Source organism: Buteo buteo, chromosome 11 (genome assembly GCF_964188355.1).
Source record: "Buteo buteo chromosome 11, bButBut1.hap1.1, whole genome shotgun sequence".
Taxonomy (NCBI): Eukaryota; Metazoa; Chordata; class Aves; order Accipitriformes; family Accipitridae; genus Buteo; species Buteo buteo.
The window spans coordinates 27,008,541-27,036,052 of NC_134181.1; the positions used below are offsets into that span (position 1 = coordinate 27,008,541).

A 27,512-nucleotide genomic window follows, 5' to 3' on the forward strand; every position below is an offset into this window, starting at 1 on the left:
GGGCAGATCTTTCCCTGGGGAGAAGCAAAGCTCTGGTGCCATCAGCCTACGTGGATCTGGACCTGCTAAAGGCCAGCTTCCAGGTAATGGGAACGAATACCTGGGGGGTAAAGGATAAGAAGCGTGGGGAGCCTTTCTGGCTGGGGTCCTGCGCCCCTCCTCTGCCACCCTGGCCTCCATCCTCACCAGGAGCAGCGGCTGTACTCAGAAACAGACATTTTTGGCAGCAGGCTGGCGTTGCTGCCTGCTGACAACCAGGTTGGGTACAAAACCATAATTGAAAGTTACAATAACCTTTATAATATAGCAATGTATTTCATAGTTAAAATAAACTATTATGCTTTCCCCTATTGTTAAAAAAGAAGCGAGCAGTACAGAGGCAAGATGCAAACCCAGGTCGAAGCTCCTTAAGTCTGGACAGAAACGTCTGTGAGTTTGCAGAGAGGATGTGGTATTTTTCTGGCATTTCTAGGACGTTTCCTCGCAGGCAGTGCAGGGAGGAGGTTCGTGGAGCAAAAAACCCGGGGCTGTGCCAAAAATGAGACTGGCTGTGGCTAGGTGGGTCCTGGAGGGGCTTCGGGGTTCAGCCCTGTTGGCGCATGGGGTCGGATGCTTCCCAGCTGCGGAAGGTCAGCATCTCTTTGGGATTATAACTCTGCATCGCAGTTTTGTTCTTGTGCTTTTCCTCCACCTTGGTCACTGGTCCCACCTCTTCTCTCTGCTTGTCCTCATGCCCTTTGGGGCCACAGGCTCCAAAATGACGTTCTCAGGGTGTGTAGACAGCACTGGCTGGGAGCATTTACCAGAGCTCTGTAACGGAGACCTGCCGGCCGCTGCCAGGAAGGGAAGCTCCAGCTTGAGCTACCACGCACACTCCACTGGGTGTGAGCTGGGGGCTGCCACCTGCACTGAGGCCGCTCAACTGCTGGTGACCAAGAGCCACTCGCAGGGAGCAGGGCAGCAGCTCCAGGTGGGCACCCTGGTCCCAGAGACCCCCAGCACTGGGGGATGCCATGGGCTGGACTGTGCTGGGGGCTCCCCCCCATTCCTGCCCTCACCATGGCCTCGGGGCAGCTCCCCGGTCCCAGCAGCGGGGCTGGGGCAGGGGCTTAGTCTCGGTGCTGGCTTCGGTGGGGTCTGGTGAGCTCGGTGCTCAGGGCTACCGGCACCAGTGTTGAAGCACTGGCAGGGGTGAGGGTGCAATACAGGGGTACAGGGAGTGGGGTGCAGGGAGCAAGGTGGGGTACAGAGTGTAGGGTGGGGGCTGCAGGGTGCAGGATGGGGGCACAGGGGTGTGCAGGATGCAGGGTACGAGGTGCAGACCCAGGGCTGCAAGGTCTCAGGCAGAGGCCTCATTTGGGGTGCAGGGGTGAGGCTGGGGGATGCAGGGTGTGGGGTGCGAGGTGCAGAGATCATACCACCCCAGCCCAGCTCCTGTCAGCCCTGGTGAAATCCCGCTGAAGCAGTGGGTCTGCCCCAAGACAAGGATCTCTTGCACCCGTTGCAATCCTGAAGCGCTCACCACTGGCTCTTTACTCCCCTTCAGCGCCTCCGGTCCCAGCAAGCTGACAGGTCTTAACAGCAACCCAGTCTTGTCTGACTTGGTTTGATTTCCCAGACTTGATCATTAGCCCGTAAGGAGGTTCCCACTGGTGACAGAGATTCTCGAGCAGCAATACTTCCTCTGGCTCTCTGACACCTTTGGATACATCTTTGCACCTCACCCCATACACAGCCCGGTTACATGCAGCAGTTTGTTCCTGCCCAAACCCTGGGAGAAGTGCAGAAGCTTTTTCTCTGCTGGCTGCCTGCAGGCCAGTGAAGACGCTGCATTTCAGGCTCATTCTCAGAATTTGCAACCTTTTCTCCATTGCCACGCTGGAAACCTCCTTACAGAGGTGGGCAGAAGCTTCTGCTGCCAGGGAGGTAGGGCTGAGGGTCACCTGTAGGCACATGGGGAGCAGCAGCAGGGCTAAGAATAGACCTTGGGGGGACTGCCAAGGTAGCAACGCTCTCCCAGCCATCCTGTCCACCCTGCAATTATACTAATGACAAGAGCTTGGAAGAGGGGAAGAGCAGCTCATTCCCAGAAGCCGAGTATCTCCTGCCGGCCGAGGATCAGAAAAGGCTGGCAGCGATCGCCGTGCGCCTCCTCTCCTCCCTGAATGTGATGGAAACGACCGTGTCTTGCCACCCTGCTACCAACGGGCTCAATACAACCACCTCTGCAGCTCCGGGAGCTCATTTTGCAGTACTCCTGCTGTTGCCTTGCAGCCTTCCTCCTCCTCTTCCTCCTCCTGCCGCTGGCTGGGGCCAGCAGGGGGGAGAGCTCCTCACTAACTACTGCTTGTTTTCTGTGTAACTTTAATTGTAGGGCACAAAAAGTAAGCCACCTACCACTGGCAGCAAGTGGAGATTTGCACAGAAATTCCTCAGCATCGGGCTGATACATCCCTGCCTATGTACGCACAAAATCCAGCGTTATTTATGGAAGGGAAAGAGTTACAAAGGAGAAGATTACAGGCTGAGTATACCTGGAGTAACACAGTAACTTTGATTACAATTACTGACACTGCTGGGTGAGGTGTAATTAATATCATGGAGTAATTACATGGTTACTTCATCTGTTTAAAAATATATAAATAGCCTCTGCTGAGTTTTCATTGAAAGCAGCAAACACCAGCCCCAAAACTGGAGCCCAGAAGCAGCAGGCAAGGCTCCGTGCAAGGACCCGGCAGAACCCAAACACAACCCCAGGGCAGAACTGGGGAGGAAAAAGGGGGAAATGGTGAAAGCGGAACAGAAAATGGCTGGTTCCAGAAGTAGCCAGGTGATGCCAAGGGTACCTCAGGAAGCTGACCGCTGGCAAAAAAAAGTAAAGCATGATGGGCTGCGCTTCAGCAGGCACAGGCAGCGGCTAATGCCGAGCACGGGCGCTGTTGCTGAGAGGGCACTGGATGGTGCCGCTGATCCCCACCAAACCCAGCAGAAGCAGCACGAAGGCAATGGGCTTTGTTTTAAACAGATGAAGTGCCTGCCCCCACTACTGCATCACTTGCCAGCAAGCCCCCACTCGACCCCGGTGGATTTGGCACTGCCGGCTGGGCTTGAGCACAGACATTCCTGGTGCAAGCAGAGGTGGTTGTAGCTGATGAGGTTTTTTTCATCCAGCAGTTCTGAGGCCACTGCAAAGAGCCCGCTGACTTCCCAAAATGCTGGGGGGGCTCCTGGGTGGGTGGTGATGTGAACACCTGGAGACCCTCCCCAGCGTCCAGGCTGGCCAGCCAGCCCTGTCGTTGGCCATCACCACATCGGCTGGGGGCAGCCCTGCCCAGCCCCGCATCCCCACATGCTTTAGGCACTGCTTTCCCAGCTCTGGCACATGTCTCCAAGCAGAATGTGACACCGAGGACCAGCAAGAAGAAGCGTCCCTTGTTCTGCCCAGGCAGAAAACACTCACAGCACTGGAGAACCCCCTGGGCAGGTTACGGCCAGACACTGTCACCCGCCCAGCAACGTTGCAGGGGGTTCATGTGGGTCCTGGTAAGGAGATGGGATGGAGCGTGGGCAGCGTAGGTCAGAGCCTGTGCAAGAAACCACCACGTTGGCATCTGCCCGGCAGGGCTTTGCGATGGTGAGAGGGGCAGGGGGCGAGGGGAGTGCCCTGGCCCCCGGCGGGGTCCACACAGGGGAGGAAAACTCTCCCTCTGGTGTCTCCGTTGCTTCAGTGCTTCTGACTTGTTGTTTTGTTTTCAAATATGAAGACCTGAGATTGAGCGTGGGTTTTCCGTCTGCCACCGGACGCGGCGGTGCGGGCTTGCCCGAGGCGTTGTCTCCCGTCCCCTTCCTTCACCACGTGTAGAGGCACCTGAACGGGGATGCGATTCCCGATACCAAAGTGTTGGCAAAGCTCCGAGCATCGCTCGGCACTGCTGGTCCCTCCAGCTCCGGCCGAAGGGTCCTGCGGCAGTTTGCGGACCAGAAGAAAGTCCATGGAGACTTCGGGACCTGCGTGGAAATGCTTCCCCTGTCCGTGGGGGGGCTGAGGGGCTGCATTTTAGCAGCTGCTTGAGCTTGTGTAAGGGGTGGGGAAGGAGGTGGAGCTGACCCCGATGGGGCTCTCAGAGAGAGGAGTTTGGGGGGGGCCCACCGGCACACCAACCCCCCGTGCCTCCAGGACGGCGGCGAGCAGGCGCTGCTGCTGCTGGCGCAGCATGTCAGCCATCAGCAGGGGCAGGGAGTTGAAGCTGGCACTGAGTTGCTCCAGCTTGGACTCCAGGCTGCTGATCTGCTTCTCCAGGTCCTCGCTGCGGTCATTGAGCTCGGTGATGAGGTCATACATCACATTCTGCATCTGGGGAGGGGACAGAGGGGACAGTGGAGGTGTTAGTGCCACTGCCACTGGCAGGGTCGAGCCCTATAACCCCTTTCTGCAAGCAAAGCCCTGAGAGCCACCCCATCTCAGTCCACTCTAGGAGCTCACAGGGCACTGTGACCACAGCTTGGCTCGACCTGGGACATTAAAATGAGGAAACCCAGCCTCTGTGCAGGCAGAGGGGAAAGGGGCAGCCAGCCCTGTGCTGCCAAGTAAGGGTACCCCCAGCTGGGGCTGCAAAAAGGGGGTGCAGGGAGCAAAGACCTTTCCTGGAAGCAGGGTGACCCCCCCGCCCCCAGACCCCGGCTTGTGTCTGTGTTTCTCCTCCTGCCTTGCAAGGGCAGCCATCCCACAGCAGCTATTCCCAGCTGACATTTACCAAGCCGGAGCATTTTGCGGACAGCCAGGTCCGCTTTAGTTTTTCCAAGTGAAAAGAAACACTCGGGCAGCCTGGCTGAGCCAAGAGGTTGCTGCAGGAACTTGCCTTTGAGAGGTCGACGAGGGTGTTGGCTTGGTCGCTCAGCTTCCTCTGCTCCATCTTCACGCTCCGCAACCTGGGGAGAAGGAAAGAGCAACGTGACTACATCCCCTCCTCAAGTGCAAACTGCAGCTGGAGACCTGCCTGCATCCCAGGCAATGGGAAATTGTCCCTACACCCTTGCCAGCAGCTGGACCACAATTCCCCTGGGGCTGGGGCTCAGCATCCCCCCAGCACCCTCGCCCAGCACACAGCCCCTTACTGGTGAATGGCTTGTAGGAACTTCCTCTGATGCTTCCTGACTTTAGCGTGGTCGATCTTCTTCAGCAGCTTGGTGTGCTTATAAATGAGCCACGTTTCCCGCAGGACATTGGCTGCCGCGTTCTTAATCTGCAAGAGGAGAATTGGCTGCAGGTCACTGGCCCTGGCTGCACTGGCATATGGGATTTCATGGAGACACCAGTCTGGCTCTGCTGTGAGCCACTGGTTCGTGAGCCAGTGCTGCAAGAGCCCTTGACTCGCCCCAGCTGCAGCGAGGCGCTCAGCTCTGTTCCCACATAGTCTCCTGCACCTTTGCAAGGGATCACAGGCAGCTCGAACGGGAGCAAGGGCAGGCAGAGCTGCCCACACCAAGCAGGGGATCTTCCCCCCGGTGCACCCACATCCCCATCCTACCCTACACCAATGCTCCGCCACTGGGCTCCTTGCCCGTGCATGAAGCGGTACCCTAAGCCTTGAGAAAAAGAAAAAAAATCCCAAAGTTTTTCTTGATTCCTGCATGCATCTGCTGCTCTTGGCAGGTCCCAGCTAGGCTGCCAGCATGACGACACAGCTTCTGCAGGCTTCCCCGGCTAAACTGCAGCTCTGCTGCTCACTCCAAGATGAATTGGCCGCCGTCTGCCTGGCACAGAGCCCACAGATCCATATCCATGGCTGGGGGAGCAGGGCCAACCGGCTGTTTGCTTTCCTGGCCCAGCCATGCCAAGGCCTTTGACTATCCCCGGAGCGTCAGGGCTCCTGCCGGCATGTGGCTTTGCCTGGGGCTCTGCTCTCTGGGACGAAGTGGGGTGCCCTGGCCATGTCCCGGCACTGGGAGGTCACCCTTCCAAGGGCTGCAACGACGCTTGCTTTGCCACCATCCCCTATATAAAATATCACTCCTGCCACAGGCAAGCAGAGCCCATTACATCACGCAGCGCTGTCAAGTTGCCGATGCTTTGCCGTGACGAGGCTGCTGAGACCAGACACCTCCTGCAGAGCCCCCACAGGCTGCCAGAGATGTGATGCCGGACCCTGGCACAACCAGCAACCCCATGGACCCCCAGCCATGGCCACAGCTTCCCGGTCCCTCCTCGGGAATGGAAACCACAGGAGCCTCACGGCATGGCTCTCCTATGTGGCAGGTGAGGCATTGAATCTCCAAAATACGGTTGTCTTCCTGACACCGAGCTAAGTAAGATCATGCTCCGCAAGAGGAGGGAGTCTGTATCCTCCCAGGGGGAAAAAAAAACCCCAAGCTTTTCATCTCAGGTGTGCGGCCAAGCATCCTATATCACCTAAATCCCCCATACAGAGCTGGTGCTATTTGCTTTCACTGTAACCCTTGTGCCTGTGCTGCATCTGAGGCAGTCAGACACCTTCCTCCACCACAGTACCTGTGGGACCCGCACCCAGCGGTGCTGACACCTTCCTGCCACCATCATACCCATCCACAGGTCCCTCCACACGGCACGGCCCCCCAGTCCTGCTGCTCCCCCTGCAGCACCTTACCCGCTTTGTCAGCTGTGTGTCCATCATGAAGTTGTGGACATGCTTCTCAGCTTTGGTGAGCTCCAGCTTCCTGGCCACCACAGCCACCACCAGTGCCGTGCAGCCAGCACCCTGTGCAGGGACATAAGTCACAGAAATGGTTTATCACCCTCTAGTACCCTCATGCAACAGCAGCACTCCCACCCTCACCATTGCAAACCCCTAATTAAGTAAAGCTCCATGGCCTCCCACCCACATTACCCTAGCAAGGAGACATCACAGAGCCTGGGTGTCCTTGAGCAGTTGACAATGTGCCAGGTAATTAACAGAAGAGGCCGGGCGTGATTTATGAGGTCAGTGGTGATCAGCAGTGAGCTCTCACCTCCCTGGTGCCTGTTAGAAATGGCCAGGCTAATTCTGCTTACCAGTGCCACTGCAGGCCAGGGACCTGCCCTGTGCTGGTGCCCTGTGGGATGGGGACGCCCTCTGCTCTCAAGAGGGGTCCAGGATGGGAGAGTGGTGGGGAAGCACCAGGCAACCTGGGGGAGAGTGGGGAAGGGGCCCCCCGAATGGCCACATCTCCCAACAGTGATAGCTAGAAGGTCGCTTATCCCAGCGATTAGGGCCGGATCCATACCATAGCCATCACCTCTGGCACGTATTTGTCTTCAGAAAGCAAAGGTGCCAAGCCTCTGCTCCCTGTGGTGCTCCTGCACTCTGCCTGCGGCTGCCCATACCAGATGAGCCGCTTCCCCCCTCCCAGCACTCTGGCAGAGGCCCATGATCCTGGCAAATGATCCTTAATTTATTAAAGAGTCATTAATTAACATCATGCTCTGAGCTGAATCCTTTAGCATCCCCGAAGGTCTTGCTGTGTGCCCTCGGCTCCCACCACTTCTCTTTTCCCTGTGGGGCAGTTGACCCCAGTCCTGTGGCTCCAGCAGCCCAGGGGAGCCCCCAGCCCCAGTGGTCGTGGGGGTCCCCAGCCCTGGCAGGGTGGGAGCTGTGCTGCCAGATGGGTGCCGGGAGAGGGGCATACTTTGCTGGATGGTGTCTCAGTTCAAAGTTACCACTGGCTGGGGGGGAGCTCTGGGAGCCCATGGCACTGGGACCCCCTTGACCAAGCCATTGGCCGCTCTCCTGCGCCATGCTGCTGGGAAACGCCGCTTCCCCCCCCCAGTAGGGATTTTCTCCCTTGCTTGGCTCCTATCAGCAGCATCATCCTCACCGATGCCCAACCTCATACGAGACAGGTCAAAGACTTGCAGTTAATATAAAATTAATACCCGCCGGCAGAGCCAGCTCAGCCAACAGCTCTTGCGGGGCGCAGAGTGGCAGAGCCGAGCCCAGCCGCTGCTGGGCACCAGCTTGGGCTGCCCCAGGTGGGAAAGGAGGGGAACAGCTCTACTCCCAGGGCCTGGAGCCAAAGAGCTGGGGTGCTGGGTGCTGGGGCAGATCCACAGAGGAGCTGGGACTGCAGGGCCCCCGGACGCTCCTTTGGCTGCCCCAGCTGGAAAGCCCTGGAAGCCAGGACATCTCATGGGCGCCTTGGAGCAGTATGCCAGAGGATGGCGACCTTTTAACCATAAGGAAACGAAACCACGGCAGAGCGGTGATGCTGGCGGGAGTGCGGGGGAGTGGAGGGCTCCCAGCTGGTCCCGGCTCTCAACAGGAGCCAGCAGCATCCGGGATCGCTCCGGGCAATGGAAGCCAGGTGGCGTGAATGGGGACATCCAAGGGAGGCTCAGGGGCCCCTCTGCTCCCTGGGGACATCCCCGAACCCACCGCAGTCCATCTCCGTACTCCCTCGCCGAACGTGTGTCCAAATCCACCCCGAATTCACCAGTGGGGACCGCGGGGCAGGGTACTGGCTGGCATCCCACACTGAGCCCCGCAGGACTGCAGCACCCACCAGGCACGCAGACAGCCTGCACCCTCACCTCCTTAACCAAACTGCCATGTCCTGCTAATTACTGTGCTTACAGTAATTGCAATTACAGCTCTATCAGCGTCCAGGCTGCAAGACTTTGGAGCTGAAGCCATTATGCCTCGTGCATGGACAAGCCAGCTGGGAAGAGGGTCCCCATAAAATCTGGTGGCCCTGCAGCCGTGACAGGGACAGACAGAGCCTGAGGGACAGGTGACCAGCTCAGCACTGCCCTTACCATGATGCCAGTGAGCAGGCAGACACCCTTCCCACAGTAGGTGTGCGGGACCATGTCACCATAGCCGATGGAGAGGAAGGTGATGGAGATGAGCCACATGGCACCCAGGAAGTTGCTGGTTACGTCCTGCTGGTCGTGGTACCTGCCAAGGACACACGGGCATCAGTGTCATGACAGGGGACAGGGACAGCTGTGGGGAGCAACAGGGGCACCTGGGGATTAATAGGGATTAATGACGTGGCAGGCTGCCCAATAGCAGCAGCGGTTGCACAATTTCTGCCACCAGAATACCCACATGGACAAAATCAGAGCAAAAACTCAACGGAAAGGGCTTCTGCTTTTGGTCAGACCTGTCACCACATCCCGGTCCTGCCGCCTGCGGCCCCGGTGCCACGTGGTGGTAAAAGCCGGCTGATGGGAGAAACAGCTGCAGCTCTGCAAAGCTCCCGACCACGCTAGCTCGCCGCCAGCATCCTCCACATCCCCTTGCTGCTGCAGCCTGGGCTGAGCCCATTCCCCCTGTGTTGCCTCGGTGGACAGTGCTGTCAGCAGCCCCAGCAGAACCACTGGGGACGGATCCTGCCAAGCCTCCGGCATGCACTTGGCTCTCGGACAGCGCAAGGGGAATGGCTCACATGCTCGAGACAAAGCACACATGGAGCAGCCACAGCTTTGGGGATACTGCAGACTTTCCATGGCCACGTCCCTGCTGAGCGGTCAGTGACCGCCCTGGCCAGCCCAGCATCCGGCTGCGGCTCTTCCAGCAAACATGCAACCAGGGGCCTCGGCTGCCTCCGGCTCCCCAGGGTCAGCACGAGCCCAGCTGAGCAGCGTGGGGATGCTTCCCGGGGGATGCAGGGGCTGGCCCAGCCCACAGTGGGACTCAGCCCCAAGCCCCAGGGTGGGCAGGGGCAGGCAGCACCTTTGCCCCACCATGGGCAGGATGGTGACCCTCCTGCCTGCATGCATCCCTCTCCCCGGCAGGCTTCTCCCTGCCTCCTCATGAAATCATTAGAGGGAAACCAGATGGAGCTTTTGGCAATGCCCCCTGGTTCATCCCAGCTCCTCACTCCTGGAGCGGTTGGGTTTTCTCCTCTTCCGAAATGTTTTTCCCCGTGAGCAACTGGAGACTCGAAAGATGCTGGTGCATGAGAAAGTGCCCTCAGCCATGGCAAGGGCCACTGCCGCACTCTGGGCAGGGCTGGCCAGGGGAGCCAGAGCCTACCACCACAGCTACAGCAAGGGCTCCCCAAAATCCAGCACCAGCAGGGGCACGCACCCTCCATCCCAGCCAGCGTGTTCCCCTGGGAAAGGCGCAGCCCAGCGCAGCCCGCAGGATGTGAGCTCTCAAGCCACGGGGATGACCCCAGGAGCATCATGCTGGGCAAGGGGGTTATGGCACAGACAGACAGACAGACAGACAGACGTTTTTCTCTGCCAAGAAGCACTTTGAGCAGAAGGAGCTGATAAACAGCAGGAGCTGGCACATGCCACAGCCAGTGCGGGCAGGAAGAGGGGCCACCTGGTCACACCGAAGGCTGCCACAACCTGTTAGACCCCAGCGCCGGTTTCCATCGCCCCCTCGTCCGCCTGCCCCCCACTAAGGGCACAGCCACTCCCCACCGGCGGGGCTGCCACGAGCATCACCCTGGTCCTGCGTCGCGCCACCACCGAGCGGAGCATCGCCACGCCAGGATGCTGTGGCACCGCTGGCTCAGTTGACCCGACCCCATCGGTTTGGGCAGCGCTGCCAAGGAGCTCCGGGCTGGCTGCACCCTCACGCCAGGGAGCAGGACTGGCTGCACGTGCATGCACACGTGTAAGCACACGTGCATGCCGTCGGTGGGCAAGGCCGGCAGCACTGCTGGCACCGCAGGCAGCTCTGCGCAGCGGCCGGGCGAGCGGGCGAGGTTGCTAAGCAACTTGCTGCCTTTGGAGAGCTGCGGCCCCCCCGGCATGCACGGGAGGATGACCAGCAGCGATGCTGAGCCCGCGGGCACTGGAGCAGCCCACAGTGCTGAAGGGACGTGCCACGACCGTGCCACCCCAGGCCGGGGACCGTGTCTTGGAGCGGCACGGCCATTTCTGAGCTGCGTAGCCCCGGCGGGTGCTGGTTGGGATGGTCCTGCAAGCAACAGCAAACTGGTTTCCAGTGCCGGTGCGGCAACCTGCCATCACTGGGGACACGGGGACATGGCTTGGGTGGCCCTTGCAGGAGCTATGTGGCACCCAGGGCCGGTGCATGCCCCAGGGCCGGTGCATCCCTCGGGGATGGAGCATGTCCCAGGGGTTGTGCATCCCCCCAGGTCCTGCATCCCCCCCGGGTCCTGCAACCCCCCAGGTCAGTGCATCCCCAGCCCGGCCGGGTGCCCGCCCAGGTTTGTGTCTGCCACTCTGTAGACAGACGGAGGTGGCGGCAGCTCATGGCAGCTGTGGTGCTGGTGATCTGCAGCGCCTCGTCTGCGTCATTTCTATCTTTTTTTTTGTCACTAATGGTTCTTTATTTACATTGCATTTTCCAGCCTAAGCCCCCCAGGTGCAGAATCAACCCCCTGCACGTCCCCTGGGAGCCTGTCTGCCTGCTCCCTGTTTAGGAGGCAGAAATAAAAATCTCCCAAACACAATTAAGCAGCACACAACTATCCAGCACATCCTGAGAGCATCATTAAGGGAGGCAGGAAGGCAAATACAGCCTGTAAAAGCCTGTAAAATCTCAGCGTGCCACTCTGCTCCGCTGCCACGGTACTTAAAGCTGCTCTAATGCCTCTTCACGGGGTGACCAGCATGATGGGTCCCACCCAGGGGAAGAGGAGGGGTGGCCTTCCTCCCACCTTGCAAGCACCCAGAAGCAAGCTTGGGTGTCCCAGGGGACCCAGAGGTGCTGGCTGGTGTGATCCCTCGCAACTCAGTTCCAAGGAAGGCACAAAGCTGCTGCAACAACTTAAAGGGATTTCACTTCGCTAATCCTCAGACACCAAGTCGTAATGTGTGTGTTGTTTTGGGTACTTTCCTGCAGACCAGCCCGGGCTCCAAGAGGCCTCCGGGGCAATTAGCCATGCTTTGATGGCAGTACGGCATCGAGCTCAGCCTCTTCGGGACAGGGATGGCCCTGTGCTGGGACAGGACACAGGACACCCTGCAGGGCACCTGCCCTCCCTGCCCCGGGATGGACGGGTGCCACCGGCACTTTGCACCGTGGCCAGGGAGAAACCCCTCTGGTACAGTGCTGGAGTGGGTTGGGAGTCCTCTACCACAGCCCCCTGGTTCCTCTCAGGGGACAAAAGGGTGCTGGCACATCCTCTAGAGATGGAAGCACAGCAGTACCCACCAGAGCCAGTCGCCACAGCAACCCCCGCGTGCCGAGCATGCCGATGCCAGCGTGATGCCATCCGGCAGTGGGTTTGTCACTGTGGTGTTGTCATGGCAGTCGCTCGCAGCGATGCCAGAGCCCGAGCCAGGCGCTGCCACTAGCCAGCCTTGCAGCACCTCTGGCCTCTCCCCGTGCACAGCCCCCGCCAGCGCCCACCGCTCCCCGCGTCCCCCACCTGCCCTCCTGGGGTTCCCGTGCTCGCTGGCACTGCACACCGTTCCCTCGCACAGGGACCCTGCCTGTCCCCAGGCATTGTGCTGCGAGGACAGGGCTGTCCCTGCCTCTGCCTCCTGCCCGGGATGGGGGCTCGTTGGTGGGAACCCGCAGCTGCTGAGCCCCCGGATCTCTGCATCCCTCCCACAGGGTGCTGGGACATCGCAGCTCCACTGAGCATCCTGAACCGCCATGCATCCCGAACCTCCCCCTCCCCACAGCCCCAGCCCCTCTCACCTCTCACACACCCGGACCGTCCATGCGGCAATGATCCAGAGGGAAATGCTGAAGACCAGCAGCACCGTCCCGGGGCAGATGGTCATGAGAGTCTTCATGACAAAGCGGGTGTTGAAGTTGATCTTGTTGAGCGCCCCGATGCTGCGTGAGGAGGCATCAGTGAAGAGCTTGCTGTGCAGCAGCATCACCCGAGCAATCAGGTAGAGGCGCAGGAACATGGGGATGGACAGGATGATGTCCACATCCGCCTCTGCCCGAGAAGGTGTGTAGGAGAAAGCCAGCCGGGCTGTCCAGAAAAATTTGTACTCCCCGGGGATGGGGTGTATGGCACAAACCAGCATCTCCAGGCTGATGTAGAGGATGCGCTCGTACGTCATCGCTATCCGCCAGTCGTCAGCTCCATTGTCGATCACAAAGAGCTACCGGGACACAAAACCACAGAGTTACCAGTGGCCCTGGCCAACCCTGCCCCACCAGCATCCCACCGTGTGCAGTGGCGGGGCATGGACACCAGAGCCCCGTGGAGCTGGGGATGGCTTCAGCCAGGAGGGCTGGGGAGGGCAGAGGAAGGAAAAGGTGGGAATGAGCCTTTGCCATCCGCTCCGCTGCTCTGCCTGCTTGTTCAGAGGATGCTTACGGCACTGGGGACGCCCCAGAAAGCTTTCATTTGCCCAGCCTCAAGCACACGCCCAGGCCCGGCAAGGAGACAGCTCAGTCTGACCCACTCCCGCACACCAGCTGGCAGAAGCCCACCTCCCAGCACAGCCTCCTCTCCCGGGGCACAGAGTCGAGTGAGCCATCATGCCACAGAGCACCAGCACAAGCCACCCCAGCCTCTTTGCTCCTGCCGGCACTGCACCAGTGTCAATGACAGCCACCACGCCCCAGGTGCCAGGGCAACTTTTGGGGAGGGAACACCACAGCCAGCACACCCGGCCACTGGCAGCGATGGGATCCGGTTGTCATGGCAACCGCCAGTTCATCCTGGGTACCAGCTCCTCTCCCACTGCCAGCGATGGGTTGGGGGTCTCTGCAGGAGCTGGGGGGGATAGCAGCTTGGGCTGGCCCCTTCGGGACACCGCCAGACCCCTGGGGGTCACCCACCCCATCCTGCCTTGGCGGGTCTGTCCCGAGGCTGCCATCAGCTTGTCCCTGGTGCAACGGGGACACTGGTGTCACCTACAGCAGCGGGGACGCGCTCGGGGCCTCTCTGCAAGCAATGCTTGGCAAAGACGCCGCTAGGAAGGGATCCAAGGGGGATGTGGCAGGCAGCGCTACCGTCACCAGCGTGTCCTCGACCCTCCAAAGCACAGAACGACACTGGCTCGTCCCGGGGGGGTCAGGAGCTCTCGTGGCCGCTCCAGCCCGGGCGGTGGGTGGGAGCACAGCTCTGGCTGGCTCTTCGCCTGGGAACAACCCTCCCACCCCGCCGGAGGCCCCAGTGCACCTGCGCCAGCCGCCTTGCTGGCACGGCACGGCACGCAGGGCTCTCCCCGGGGACGACAAGAGCCGCCGGGACTGACTCACGGAGCGGCCGTCCCCGGCCACCTCCCTTTCTGTTTGGAAAGCTCTGCTCCTTTTAGCTGCTTTGTTTGAGAAATTGTTTATAAAAATGCTCCAAGCTGTCAAGGGAGATCCTCAGGCATTTAGCAAGCTGACAGCCCATTCCTTCCTGGAAAAGGGTGTTAAAAATAAACAAATTAGCAAGAGGAAAAAGGCAGGGAGCCTTTTGACTGCGTGTGGGGGGTTTGCAATGGGCCAGGTCACGGAAGGGAAGGAGCAAGGGGGATTTGGGCAGGTTCCCCCTGCGCCAGCCCCATTCAGCCCTGCACCTGCGGTGCATCGCTGCAGGTTTCCATGGAAACCCCAGCGCGGTCCAGTGGTACCTGATGGGGCACCCCCAGCACTGGCTCCGGCAGGGGAAGGAGCAAGAATGTTGGCCATCACAGCTCCAGACAAGCAAAGCACGAGGAAAGCTGCTGAGAAGCCACCCAGGGAAAAAAGCTTCACCAAACTAAATGCACGAATTGTCCTGAGCATGCCGAGGGCAGGGATGAGGGGGGCTGTGCCCCCACAAAACCTCCCAGCTGGAGCCAGCAGCCTCACCAGCACCGCACTCCATCATGCGCCGTGGCGATAAACATGGCGCTGGCAGGGGACAGCACGCTCTGTACGACGCCGGGGCACCAGACCCTGCTCCAGGGTGCAGAGCAGAGTCATCTCCAGGGTGCCAAGCCCGGTGCCACCAGGAGCGGGTCAACCTCTGCCCATGGGTGCAGGGAGGGCGAGGACCTGGCGGCGCTGCTGGCACCTCTCTGCACACGCTCAGCCTAATGAAGAGCAAGTGACACACGCAACGAGCAGCAGCTCGTGGCCTTGCAGCAGAAAGCAGAGCCGGGAAGCCGGGGTGGGGGGCGCAGCTGGAGGATCTTGTTCACCTGCAGCCCTGGCTGGCAGGCGATGGGCACAGGGACACCCCGGGGACCCGTGCCATCCCAGCCCATCGGGTGACAGTGGGTGTAGGCAGCCAGGGAGAGGACAGGCAGGACCCCAGGAGCTGGACCCAGGGCTCCAGGCACAGCGATACCCCAGCGCTGGAGAAACTGAGGCACAGGGAGAGCTGCAGATGTCCAGAAGGACTCAGCAATTAATGCAATTAAGACTGAGGGAAGAGGCCGAAGCCACTGTCAAGTCTTTCCTGAAGGCCAGGGAGGTCTGGCAGTGCCGCAGGGGGTAAGTGCAGCCCTCCCTTAGGCAAAAGGGACAAGAAGCTGAGGATTTACAGCTCTGTCAGCCCCACTTCCAACGCCGGCCGGATTATCAGCAATCCCTTTATAAGCACCTAAGAGATAATAGGGCGATCAGCAGCCAGCACAGCTTTGTCTGGAGCAAATCAAGTCAAACCGATCTCATTCCCTTCCTTGCCAGTGTAACCGGCCCAGCAGAGCAGCTGGAGCCACACAGCTGGACCGTGGCGAGGTTTGGCACCCGCAGTGGCACGACACGCGCACTCGGGGACCAGGACCCCGCGGGGGGGGACAGCAGCATGGATTTTGGCTCTGGAGAGGCGGGAAGCCCCATGCCGCTCGGGTGGACACTGTGTTTGCACAACCTGCTCCCAAGAACAACAAGTGGAGGAAGCCGGTGAGCGTCGGGGCATGGCCCGCCCGGCTGACCCCAGCTGCCACCACCCCGGGGTAAATATTATTCTAGCAAAAACCAGAACTCTCAAATATTTGCTTTGAGCAACCCACCGTTGGGCTTGGTTGAGCCAGAGAGGGGGGCTCCCAGGAAGGTCCCTTGCAGGCAGGAGGCAGGCAGGGAGCGGGGCGCCTGCCTCCAGCCCCCCGGCCAGCAAAGCTGCCCCAGCCCCCAGCCTTGAGCCGGATGAGGTGGGATCTTTCATGCACCAAAACACCAGAAACTCAGGGTCAGGGAACTTCAGCATCCCTTCCCAGGATGCTCCTTCTCCTGCCCGGCGATTCATTCCTCCTGTCCCCGAAACACGCTGGCATCGTGCCGAAGCCAGATCCCATGGGGAAGCGCAGCCTTCCTGGAGCAAACTGGGAGCCCTGTCATTTCCCAGCAAAGCCAGGGAGGGCTGGGAGGAAGAGAGTGGGCAGCCCTGATTAGGAAAGGATTTCACAGCTTTCCTTGGCACCTCAGCTGGTCCGAGCCCTTCCTGGCTGCAGCCTCCCCCAGCCGCCGGCAGCTCCGCCAGGCACGCTGCGCTCGGGCAGACCCCTCAGTGCCCAGCCTCACTGCCCCCTGAGACCCCAGCAAGGAGGGAGGAGGCTCCATGCAGGCTGTGAGCTCAGGTACTGCATCCCACTGGGCTGGGTGGCAAATCCCGCAGCCCACCCCGGCCACCCACCCTGGCAGCCCATTGCTTGGCGCCAGTGACACCAGGACCTACCTGCACCTCCCGCGTGTGGTAGGCAATGATGAGACCCAGCAGGATGACTGTGGAGAGGCTGATAAGGCATTTCAGGGCCAGGGAGAACATGGAGTCCTGCAAGGCGAGAACAGGGCGGGCGTTAGGGGGGACACAGCCATGGGACCCTGCCGGCGCTGGCCGCCACGCTGGGCTCCACACCCCCAGGGAGATGCTGCCCCCCTTCAAACACCTGCTTCCCCCCCGCCAGCACTTCGGCCGCCCCAACTCCCACCCCACATGGCTCGGCACGGTAGTGAGGGCACCACCAGCACCGCCAGCACCACCGGCACCGCAGGCAAGAGCGGCCCTTTCTCCAAAACGGCTTTTTTAATCCCATTCTGCCAAGTGTAATTACCAGCCTCCCCTCGCTGGCACATGCGACACCAGTGCCCTGGGCGCATCCAGCATGAGCCCAATATTATGGTACCCTAATGGATGGTCTAATTAGATCCTCCTGCTAATTAGCTCTATGTAAATTAAACCAGCCCCTGATTCACTGGTGGCTGAAGCGGCTGCTCCCCAGGACCCCACCAAGAAGAGCAGGATTCACTGTCCCCTCCCACGGGCTGCCCTCTGGACCCCATTTCAGTCGCCAACAAGCTCATGCTTCTGCCAGACACGATCTGGCCCCATTGGTGCCGAGGCACTCACCAACCACTGGCAGCCCCTCACCAAGGTGTTATCTCCAAACCAACCTGCTCTGCCACCGCACCCGTCCCGCACCTCCACCCCATCCATCCCCAGCATGCCGAGACCTGGCACACTCAAGGCACTCTGAGACCTGGCATGCTCATGACACACTGAGACCTGGCACGCTTGTGGCACACTGAGTCCCAGCACACTCATGGCATGCTGAGACCCAGCATGCTCATTGCACGCTGATACCTGGCATGCTTATGGCACACCGCACCCATCCTTTGCTCCCTAGCGTGCCGGGCTGCCTTCGGCCTCACTCCTGTCCCTCTCCCCATGTTCTCCATCCCCACAGGGTATTTTAACACAGAGGGGGACTATTTGCCATGGAGGCAGTGGTGCATTGTTAACAACTTGGCTCCGGCCATACAATTGTGTGGATATAATGGCTGGTGCTGAGAGAAGTGCCAGGGACCAAACAACGGCTATTAATAGGCAAACTCCGGGGCAGGGCTCGTGCCAAGGCTGCTCCGGCCAGACCCTTCCTGGGGGCACTAATCCTGCCTGCCCAACGCACGGGGACCCCATGGGCCTGGTGGGTCCCCAGGAAGCCCAGCTGCCACAACCTGCCTCTGCACCTCCTGGGGACTCACTGGCCCTCCCAGCAAGCGTTATTGGCAAAGGCTGCTGCACACCCACCGCGTTTACCAATGCCTCCTGCCAGCGCTGGGTCTGGAGGGACCCAGCAGGAAGAGCCGCTGCTGGATCCCACACTCACGGCAAACAACGGGGGGGGGCTTGGCCAAACTGTGGCAATGCCTCAGCACCCCCGGCATGCATCCTCCCTGCACCACGCAGGTGGCAGGATGCTTCACCCCGGTGGTGCCGCACAGGCTGCTCACGGCTCTGGGAAGCAGCGGTGCCACCCTGGAGGCAGGAGAGGCCCCATCCTGCCCACACTCAAGGGACAGGCAGAGAGCAGGGAAAACCCAGCCGCCGCATCCTCGCTTTCCGGCTCAGCCCCGGCACTCTCCGGCCTGGGGAGCACGCGGCGGCACGGCTGCCAGCCGTGGGGCAGAGCTGGAGCCGGGCCAGGGCCGGCAGCACCGACATCCCCATCCTCACGACAGCTGCCGGCCCCGGCCCCAGACGCTCCTTCAGTCACGGCCACGTCCTTGCCGGCAAGCTCCGGTTTCCCACCGGGGGCTGCCAGGGGGGATTTATAAACTGTCGCCCACTGCTGTGGCTCCGGCCGAGTCCCTGGGGCGGCCAGGAACCAGGGGACCCCCCCCGCACCCTGCGGCTGTCGGCAGGAGCATGGCAATGAGCGGCAGGCGCCGGGGCAGGGGTCGGGGCAGCGGGCGGCTGCATGGCAGCAGCGCTGACTCACAGGGTCTTCCCCGGCTGACACAGCAGCTCGGCGTGCCGGGGCCAGCAAGCGTGGCAGCAGCGCTGCCGGCAGCCCAGCAAGGGCTGTCGGTCGCCACCGGTGCCGGGCATGCGGGCCCAGGGAGTCTGGCGAGGGCAGCTGCGGCTCAACAGGTAGCGGGCGCAGGTGGGGGATGGCGGTTCGGCCTTGCTCCTACCAAAGGGGAGTGGGAACTGCCGGGAAGAGGCTCCGCCAGTGAAGCGAAGCAAAGCATCCTTCTGCCTTGGTGGGGGAGCCAGGGATGCGAGCTCGGCACGGAGGCATCCCTCTGCCTCGGCCGGAGCAGAGGGAACCGCTGCCCGCAGCCCCCACGCTCCCACCGATGCCGGCAGCTGCGGGCAGCCAGGGCTCAGGAGCCCCCCGCTGCTGGCCTGGCACCTCCGTGGGGAGGCAGCGGGGTCCCCCACGCCTACGGGACCCCCAGCCGCGTCCCTCCCTCCCTCCCTGCCTCCACCTGCTCCAGCTCCATCGCCTCCTCTGCCCACACCACCCTCCCTACCGCCCGCGCCGGATAATGGCAGGAAGCGGCGAGCAGCCCCTTCTCAACCTGCTCCTTCCCCTCTGCCGGCAGCACCACGGCACGGGGACCCCCACCGGCCGCCCCCCAGCCCCCTCAGCAATGCCGTCCTGCTGACGCCCATGGGTGCCACGCATGCCCTGCCGGCGCGGGTGCCGATGCCTTCCCCTCTCTGGATAGGTATAAATAACATGACAGATGTCTATACAAAGAGTTATTCATATCGCTGCCAACCAGCGCAGCCCGGGAGCAGGAGCTGGAAGGGGCGTGGGGGGGAGAATTATAAATAAAAGACACTGTCCTGCAAAAAAAAAGAAAAAAAAATGGAAGAAAGGGGTGTGGAGGAGGGGGGGAGGGGGCGGCGCCGCACCACCGAGGGCAAAGCGCCTCGAGGAGCGCCCCGCTGGGCTGGCGATGGGCACCACAGACCCCAGTGGGTCAGTCCCCCATGCCGCTGGCACATGGGGCGGCTCTGCCAGGACCCGGCGCAGCGCCCGCCCCAACACATGCCGGCCGGCACGCGGCCCTGGTGGCCCCCAGCCCGGCGCTCACCCTGTCCAACACCTGTGGCCACAGCGTCCCCGTAAGGCCCCGGGGCCACCCCGCTGGTCCCCAGCCAGCCCATATGGCCCCGGCCCACGCCAGATGGGCCAGAGGGGTCCATGTTTATCCCACAGGACACCGTATGGGGCAAAGGGCTCCGCGCTCATGTCACCGGGCACCGGCCAGCGCCGAGGGCCCTGCACCCATCCCCCTGGACCCATCGGTACCTTGGAGTAGAGCCCCCAGGAGAGCTCGGTCTCGATGACCATGACGACGATGCCGAACATGCCGAAGATGAGCGCGTAGTCGCTGAGGCGCTTCCGCTTCTCGAAGAGCGCCCGGCGATGCCCCAGCCGGTAGCCGATGTTCTGCGCCTTGCGCTTGGGCCCCTTGGCGAAGGCGGCGGGGGCCGGGCGGGCGGGCGGTCGGTCGGGGCGGCAGGCGGCAGGCGCGTGGTTGTCTTCGCGCGAGACGACGATCTCGGGGGGTCCGCCGGCCCCGAAGAGCTGCAAAGGTTGCGCCTCCGGTTCGGCCTCGATGAGGTTCCTGCGGGATGCGCTGAGCCGGCTGAGGGGCTTCATCACCCCCCCGCTGTACTTGCAGGAGCTCATGGCGATCTCGGTGAAGGGGTTGCTGTCCCGCCGGTGGACCAAGGGGCTGGGCTGCCGGTGTTTACCGCTACCAGGTCCGGAGCCCGCCGGGTGGTCGCCGAGGTTGAGCTGGCTGCCGTGGCGGGAGGAAGGGTGGAGGGCGGCGGGGGCGGCGGGAGGAGGAGGAGGGGCCCGTAACGACCCGGGCGAGGAGTGCAACAGGCTGTGCTGGAGCGGCGGCAGCGCGGCGGGAGGCGGCGGCGGCGGCGGCGGCGGCGGTGGTGGCGGTGACCGTTCGTCCCCCGGTAAGGGGCAGGGACACCGACCGTCCTCCTCCAGGTCCCCCACGCCCGAATCGTGGAGATGCCCCGATGTCTCCATAACGGTGGGACCGGCACCGCTTTATCGGGCACCGGTTCCGCTTTACCGGGCACCGGCCCCGCGAGCTGGATCATGAATGGGCGCCGCGCGCTCGCCCGCTGCCGCGCGCTCGCCGCCGCCGCCGCCGCCGCCGCTGCCGCCGCCGCCGCCGCCGCCGCCGCCGCCCCCGCCGCCGCCGCCGCCGCCGCTGGCCCGGCCCCGCCGCGCCATTGGCCGCGCCGGGGCTCCCCGCAGGCTGACATCATCCCCGCCCGCTCCCCGCTTCGTGTATCCCCCCCCTACACACACACACGCACCCCCCCCCGCCCCGCGCCCCCGGTTCCTGCGTCTCTGCGGGGTCGTTCGGGACTTGTAGTCCACCGGGCTGCACCGGCGCCGGTGCACCCCGGTGGAGTGCAAGTCCCGAACGACCCCGCACCGGTATCACCCACCCGTCCTCCCCGGGGGACCCCCTCGACGGCACAGAGAGGCGGCTGCGGGTCCCCGGTGGGCAGCGAGCCACCCTATGGGGGACCCTGGGCACCCCCTATAGCGCCCCCCCCCGCCTCCCCTTATATAAAACCCCATAATCCCCTTATGGAGGCTGGAGATTACGGGCAGCAATTGGAGCGGGTGCTCCCATGCGGGGAATGGGTCACCCCGTCTGTGTGTCCGTGCGTCCGTCCCCCCACCCCGGGGATGGCCCCAAGGGGGATCAGGGTGATGCCAGGCTCCCTACCGCCGTGATGTGGTGTGGGGGATAGGACCCTAATGCCCCTCCCCAAGCCTGCAGCCCCCCTCTCGCAGCCCCCCAGGACCCCCCCCCCCCGGTCGTGCCCAGCTGCTGTGGGAGAGGAGCAGGTATTAGGGCAGGAGCCGTCTGCTTGGGAAGCAGATAATCCGTGGGGAATTGGCCACTGGAAGCCTATTAAAATACACCACGAACAGCCAGCTGGCATCCCCCGCCCCAGCAGCGGGAATTAGACTGCACCTCTGCCCACCCCAAAGCTGGGGAGCCCACCTGGGGGGCGGGGGCACAGCCAGAGGGGCATCGCTCGCGTTCCCCAGCCCCATGTGAAGGTGTCCCCTCCCCAGGGAAATGAGACACAGACCCACGGTGGCAGCGGTTCTCCATGTTGGAGTTTTATTTGCAGGGCAAGGAGGGCCTGCACGAGGCAGAAGGGGGGATGCCGTGAGGCCGGGCAGGCGACACTGTCCTCAAACTCCGGCAGAGGGTCACCGAGCTATAGCCGACTGCGGAGCGACTGCAGCAGCATCTCCAGCTGCTCGTCCAGGGACCGCTCGTCCCCATCGTTGGTGATCACCCAGTCGAAGGCCACTCCCTGGTCCAGACCGCACTCAGACTCGGTGTCATCCACCCCTGGGGACGAGCAGAGCCCAGGTGAGGCCCCCGAGGTGGGTCAGGATCCGTCCGTCCATCCGTCCCCCTGGGGCTGGGGGGCTTTACCCAAAACCGCCAGCTCCCACAGCCAGGGGATGGCAGTGGAGGTGGCAGAGCCGTGCCCGTGGGGCAGCCGCGGTGCCAGTGCAGCCCCAGGTTTGGCCGTGTGCTTGGGGAAGCACCGCTCGCTCGCTCGCTCACCGGTGACGAAGACCCAGTTCCTCCTCTTCCTCGTCTCCTCAGTGGCCACCACCCGCACGGTCTGCACCACGTCACCGTAGACATCCCGGAACCACTCCACGTCCGAGAGGCGGCGTGTGTCGCTCACCACCTGTGCAGTGGGGGCTCCGTCAGCACCCACCCTGCGCCCCCCGCACCCCCTGTGTGTCCCCCACCGCTCACCCACACCGGCTGTGCTGCCCCCTCCACCGCTGTCCTGCAGAAGAAGCCGGGGTCAGCACAGCGCTTCTCCTCGCCCCAGCGGATCATGTCCTGTCGGTACGTCTCCTTGTAGGCGCTGGCGTCCAGGAGCCGCTGGAAGTCCAGGCCGTGCTCCTGTGGGGAGAGGGGGTCAGCAGGCACGGCCTGTGCCACGGGGCATGGCGCGGCGCAGCGCGGCACGGCACAGCAAGGCTTGGTGCGGCACGGCACGGCAAGGCTTGGTGCGGCACGCCATGGCTCAGCACGGTGCGACACAGTGTGGCATGGCATGATGTGGTGCAGCGTGGTGCGGCATAGCACAGCGTGGCGCGGCGAGGCACAGCTCAGCACGGTGTGGCGCAACGCGGAGCGGCACAGCGTGGCGCAGCTCGGCGCAGCATGGCACTGCTGGGCGCGGCACGGCATGGCATGGCATGGCAGTGCGTGGCAGGGCCGGGGTACCTTGGCATATTGCTCCTTGAGGGGCCCAGAGAGGCGCAGGACGGTGCACACGTCAGGGCCCAGCCTGCGGGAGAGCAGTCAGCGGCACCGGCACCGGGACCAGGACCGGCACCGGCACCGGGCCCGGCCGGCTCCACCCGGGTAGGTCCCGGCCTCCCCGCCCCCCCGGTGCCGGCCCGGCCCCCGGTACCGGCTCCGGAGCTCCTCGGCCACGAAGTCCTTCCCCGACTTCCTCTTCCCGCTCAGCAGCACCACCGCGCGCGGCGCCGCCATCCGCCCGCCCGGCCACGCCCCCCGCCCCACCCTCGGCCACGCCCTCCGCGCGAGGGAGCCCGACCCAGACTGGCCCCGCCTCACCCCCTTCCCCGCGGACCTTCCCCCCCTCGCGGGGGAGCCCAGTGGTACGGCCCGAGGAGGGGGGCGGGGCGCGGCGCCGCTGACTCCGCCCCTCCGGCAGAGACCCGCCTCAGGGCGCCCCCTGCAGGGCGGGGCCGGCGCAGCGCCGCGCACCGCAGCGGGGGGGTGGGAAGGGGCACCCCGAAACCCCGTGGGGTCACGGCGCGACCCTGCCCCCCCCAGCACCCCCTCCTCCCCCCTGCACACCCCTTCCCCAGCTCCCCCCTTTCCTCCAAGCATGCCCTGTTCCTCCTCTGAACCCCCCTTTCCCCCAGCACCCCACTTTCCACCTGCACCCCCGTCCCCCCCAACACCCCCTCCCCTTGTTCCCCCATCACCCCACTTTCCGCCTGCAACCCCCATTCCCCCCAGCACCCCACTTTCCACCTGCACCCCTGTTCCCCTAGCACCCCCCGTTCCCCCAGCAGTCTTTCCCCCAGCACCCCCTTTCCCGTCCCCGTCCCCCCTTTTCCCCCACACCCGCACAGCTCAGCCCAGCAGTGACTTTATTGTGGGGTGACAGTGCAGCATCACACAGCACGTCCCGTCGGGGACCCGGGCCCTGTGGGGTGCGACAGCAGCCTCCGGGTCCCCCAAAAACGGCCCGTGGGGAGCCCTTGCCTGGGGGTGCTGGACGAAGGCTTGCAGTGGGGCGGCCGCCCCAGCACACTAAGGCGTTGCCCCCCACGGCTCTACCCCCCTGTGCTGTGCTGCCGCGTGGCTTTCCGGCCCTGCTCCTTCCCAGCGGCACTGCAAGAGAAGGGGGGCTGTGATGGGGTCCCAGGGCTCGGCCCCTCAGGACCCCCTGGCACCGCCCGCCCTGGCTCTCACCCGCCGTCCCCGGCGTAATGCCGCAGCACATACTCCTCAAAACCGTCGGCCGCCTCCTCGTCGCCTCGCTCCTGCCGCGCCACCTCCTCCAGCAGCTCCTCCACGTCATCCACGAAGTCGACGAAGCGCAGGCGGTCGTGGGCGAAGGTGCCGTCGGCCCCGAAGGCGCCGTCCAGCTGTGCCGCCAGCCCCCTGAAGTGCCCCCCCCAGCCCAGCCGCCCCATGAAGCCCTCCAGCAGCCGCAGGAACTCTGCCTTCTGCACCGGCTTCAGCGCAGCCCCCAGCACCTCCCGGCCCTCCTTGCGGGCGCAGTCGGCCACCCCCGAGCAGCCCTGGGGTGCCTGGTACCAGCTGAGAGGGGGCAGCTTGCGGGGGCCGTGCTGGGGGGGGCCGTGAGACGACTTCCCCCAGGCTTTCCCTGGCTTGTGCTCCCGGGGGAGCCGGTGGTCCTTCCCGGGCCTGTGGGGTTTGGTCTGCTCCCTCCTCTCCCGTTCGTGGGGGCCCCCCCCGGCACCGTGCCGCTTGTGCCGCCTGCTCTCCTTCTTCTCTGCCTTGAAGGGCTTCTTCCAGGGCCCAGGGAAGGGCTTGGCCGCCTCCAGCTCCTGGCCCAGGCGCTGCTCCAGGGTGCTCAGCTCCTCCACGAGCCCCTCAAGACCCCCAGGGCCCCGCGCGCGCTCCAGGGCACCCACCAGCTCCTGCCGCAGCAAAGCCAGCCGGCCATGCTGCCAGGTACCCTCGCGCCGTGCTGCATCCTCACCATGGGCTGAGGCACCCGTGCTGGGGGGCTGCTCTGCCGCCGGCTCCCCAGCCCGGGGGCTGCCCGGTGCCCCGGCAGCTCGCAGGTGCTGCAGCTCAGCCTGGGCGTCACGGAGCGCGGCGGCCTCCCGCTCCAGTGCTGCGCGCAGCCGCGCATTCTCTGCGGCAAGGTTCTGCTGCTGCGCCCCGGCCGCCACCGGCTCACCCTCGCTCTTCTGCAGCAGGGCGTGCAGCTCTTCCTTGTGAGCCTGGGGCAGGGGGAGGGAGTGGGGGGGCCGTGAGTGAGGTGGGAGCAGGAGAGCAGTGCCGGGACATGGCATCTGGCTTCCCCAGGCACGACCACGCTCACCCACCTGCAGCTCCGCCTGCATGAGCCGGATCTCCTGGTTCTCCTTGGCCAGCTTGTCCAGGAGAAGGCTCACAGACTGCACGCTCTGGGGGTCCCCGGCATCTGACGAGGGGGCCTTCCGCTGTGAGTCCTGGGGTAAAGGAATGATGGGAACCCCGGGGGGACTGGAGACATTGCCTCCCCTTGGCCAGCTCAGAGGGGCTGAGCCCCACTGCGGACCCCCTCCGTACATTGCCATCCGTGGGCAGCGGCAACTCCTGCTCCCCGGCTGCCACGTCCCGGCTCACCACGTTCTCCATGGGATCTGGAGAGGAACCAGTCAGGGACGTCTGACCATGGCTGAATGTCCAGGCTGCCGCAGGGCTGTACCCTGCCCGGGCAGGACAATTCCCCATACTCACCATCTGCCGGGTCATAGATGCCACCTGGGGAGAAGAAGGGACAATGAGGGGGACACCAAGACCCCTGCCCTGCCCCTGGGACCCCCACTCACCGGAGACAATCAGCAGCCCCACAGCCACCAGTGCAAAGGCACCCAGCAGGTACTTGCTCATGCTGAGCCCGTCCCCGTCACTGGCATCCAGTGTCCCTTGGCGTGGGGCAGGCACGGGAGGGGGGGGCCCAGGACAGGGCCCATGGCCCTGCCGTCGCCGCAGCCCCTCCACATCATCGTCACTGCTGGTGCAGCTCCCCTCCTCTGTTGGTGGCCCTGGGGAGGGACGGGGGGACCTCCAGGGAGGGTCTGCACGCCGGCACTGCCAGCACGGACCCCCCCAGCCAGTCCCCTGCGAGGGCCTGACCTGTTATGGGGTTGTCAGGGCAGGGTCCCGGCTCAGCCTCGGCATCGGGCTCCTCCTGCTCATCACCATCCGGCACGCCGGGCTCTGTGGAGCCATCTGGGGCAGGCACCGCCCCGGCCCTGGGGTCCCAACACTCCTCCAGGTCCTGTGGGCACAGGCACTGAGGTGTCACACATCCCCACAGGGTGAGCAGGACCCCAGCCCCTCCCTGCTCCCAGGCTTACCCCCAGCCCGCTGCTCTCTGGGTGCTGGGTCTGGCCGGGGAAGGCAGCTGTGCCATTGGCGGCCACGGCTGGGGAGAGGCAGAGAGCGGCGGTGAGCCAGCGGCACAGGGGAACACCAGGTCTGCCCTGTCCCCACGGCTGCTGCCTGCCTGTGATGGTGTCCTGGGTGCCTTCCTCCTCCTTCAGCTCCTCATCCTCAGCCCCGTGGGAGGCCAAATCCTGCTCTGGACCCACCGTGTCGACAGGCAGACCCTGGGAGAAGGGGTGGGGGGGGCGGGTGGCACCTTCAGCCTCAACCCCCATCTGCCTGCCTCTGCCCACAGCCCTGCCCGCAGCTCCAGGCAGGCCATGGGTGCTGCCTCGGGGTGTCTCCAGCCCTCACCTCACCGCCCGCCAGCACCCAGCTGTGGTCCGAGACCCGGGAGGCTGTTTTCTCTGCCATGGGGACAGCCCAGAGCCACCTGCAAGGAGATGGATGGATGGAGGGACAGACAGAGGGACAGGTGGAGGGATGGAGGGACGGAGAGACAGAAGTAGGGATGGATGGAGGGGCAAATGGAGAGACGGACGGAGGGACAGAAGGAGGGATGGACAAAGGGATGGAGAGACGGACAGGAGGGATGGATGGAGGGACAGACAGAGGGATGGAGGCACAGACAGAAGGACACGACCCAGCTCCCAGCACCACCGGGATTTGACTGGGAGAGTTGCAGTCCCCACTCCCCAAACCCTGCCCACGCCGGGGGATCCCCGGCTGCTGCAGAGAGCAGCCGCGGCCGAAGCACCGGCCACCCCAGGAAAACCGGACCCTCGCACCGCCCCCCCCCCCGCCCCCAGCTGCCGCCGCGGGTATTTTTAGCCGGGTGATGCTGCCCGACAGGTGGACGGAGGACGCGGGGCCCGGCATGGGGACACCGGGGTGCCGTAGGACGGCGGCGGCGGTACCGGGACCTCGAGCAGCTCCCCCCCTCCTCCCCCGAGGTACCCGGAACCGGCCCCGCACGGTGACACTCCCTCCCCCCCCGCCCCTGTGGCCTCGGCACCGGGCTGTGCCCGTTCAAGCCGCGCCCGCTGCGCAACCCCCGGCCCGGGGTCCCCGGACCCCACCCGGGGAAGCGGACTCAGCCGCGGCGGCCCCCGGGGCCGGGAAGAACCGGGCGGTACCTGCTGCCGCTGCCGGCCCCGGCCGCGCTCCCTTTCCCCGGGAACTTTCCCCGGTGCCGGTCGCCGCCCTCGGGAAGGGGCATGCACGTGACGCGAACAGCCAATGGGCACG

The 27,512-nt window shown here is 63.8% G+C and overlaps 3 protein-coding genes across 3 annotated transcripts; all 3 read right to left on the bottom strand.

Annotated features, from left to right (window-relative positions):
- Positions 1 to 4,048: 4,048 nt before the first annotated feature.
- KCNN3 (potassium calcium-activated channel subfamily N member 3) lies at positions 4,049 to 20,617 on the bottom strand. Its single transcript, XM_075039543.1, has 8 exons — positions 19,874 to 20,617; positions 16,504 to 16,599; positions 12,588 to 13,006; positions 8,768 to 8,909; positions 6,624 to 6,734; positions 5,116 to 5,243; positions 4,860 to 4,929; positions 4,049 to 4,354 (listed from the first exon to the last, which is right to left on the bottom strand). Exons 1-8 carry the CDS (start codon positions 20,615 to 20,617, stop codon positions 4,058 to 4,060), a joined length of 2,007 nt encoding a protein of 668 aa, XP_074895644.1. The 3' UTR covers positions 4,049 to 4,057.
- Positions 20,618 to 21,718: 1,101 nt separating this feature from the next.
- PMVK (phosphomevalonate kinase) lies at positions 21,719 to 23,169 on the bottom strand. Its single transcript, XM_075039545.1, has 5 exons — positions 23,071 to 23,169; positions 22,881 to 22,944; positions 22,401 to 22,553; positions 22,200 to 22,329; positions 21,719 to 21,977 (listed from the first exon to the last, which is right to left on the bottom strand). The coding sequence occupies exons 1-5, from the start codon at positions 23,151 to 23,153 to the stop codon at positions 21,841 to 21,843; spliced, it is 567 nt and encodes a 188-aa protein (XP_074895646.1). The 5' UTR covers positions 23,154 to 23,169; the 3' UTR covers positions 21,719 to 21,840.
- Positions 23,170 to 23,765: 596 nt separating this feature from the next.
- Positions 23,766 to 27,479, bottom strand: PBXIP1 (PBX homeobox interacting protein 1). The gene is made up of 11 exons (XM_075039546.1): positions 27,401 to 27,479; positions 26,619 to 26,697; positions 26,386 to 26,488; positions 26,237 to 26,304; positions 26,013 to 26,157; positions 25,706 to 25,921; positions 25,614 to 25,637; positions 25,443 to 25,516; positions 25,217 to 25,342; positions 24,108 to 25,111; positions 23,766 to 24,026 (listed from the first exon to the last, which is right to left on the bottom strand). Exons 2-11 carry the CDS (start codon positions 26,676 to 26,678, stop codon positions 23,969 to 23,971), a joined length of 1,878 nt encoding a protein of 625 aa, XP_074895647.1. The 5' UTR covers positions 26,679 to 26,697; positions 27,401 to 27,479; the 3' UTR covers positions 23,766 to 23,968.
- Positions 27,480 to 27,512: the final 33 nt, after the last annotated feature.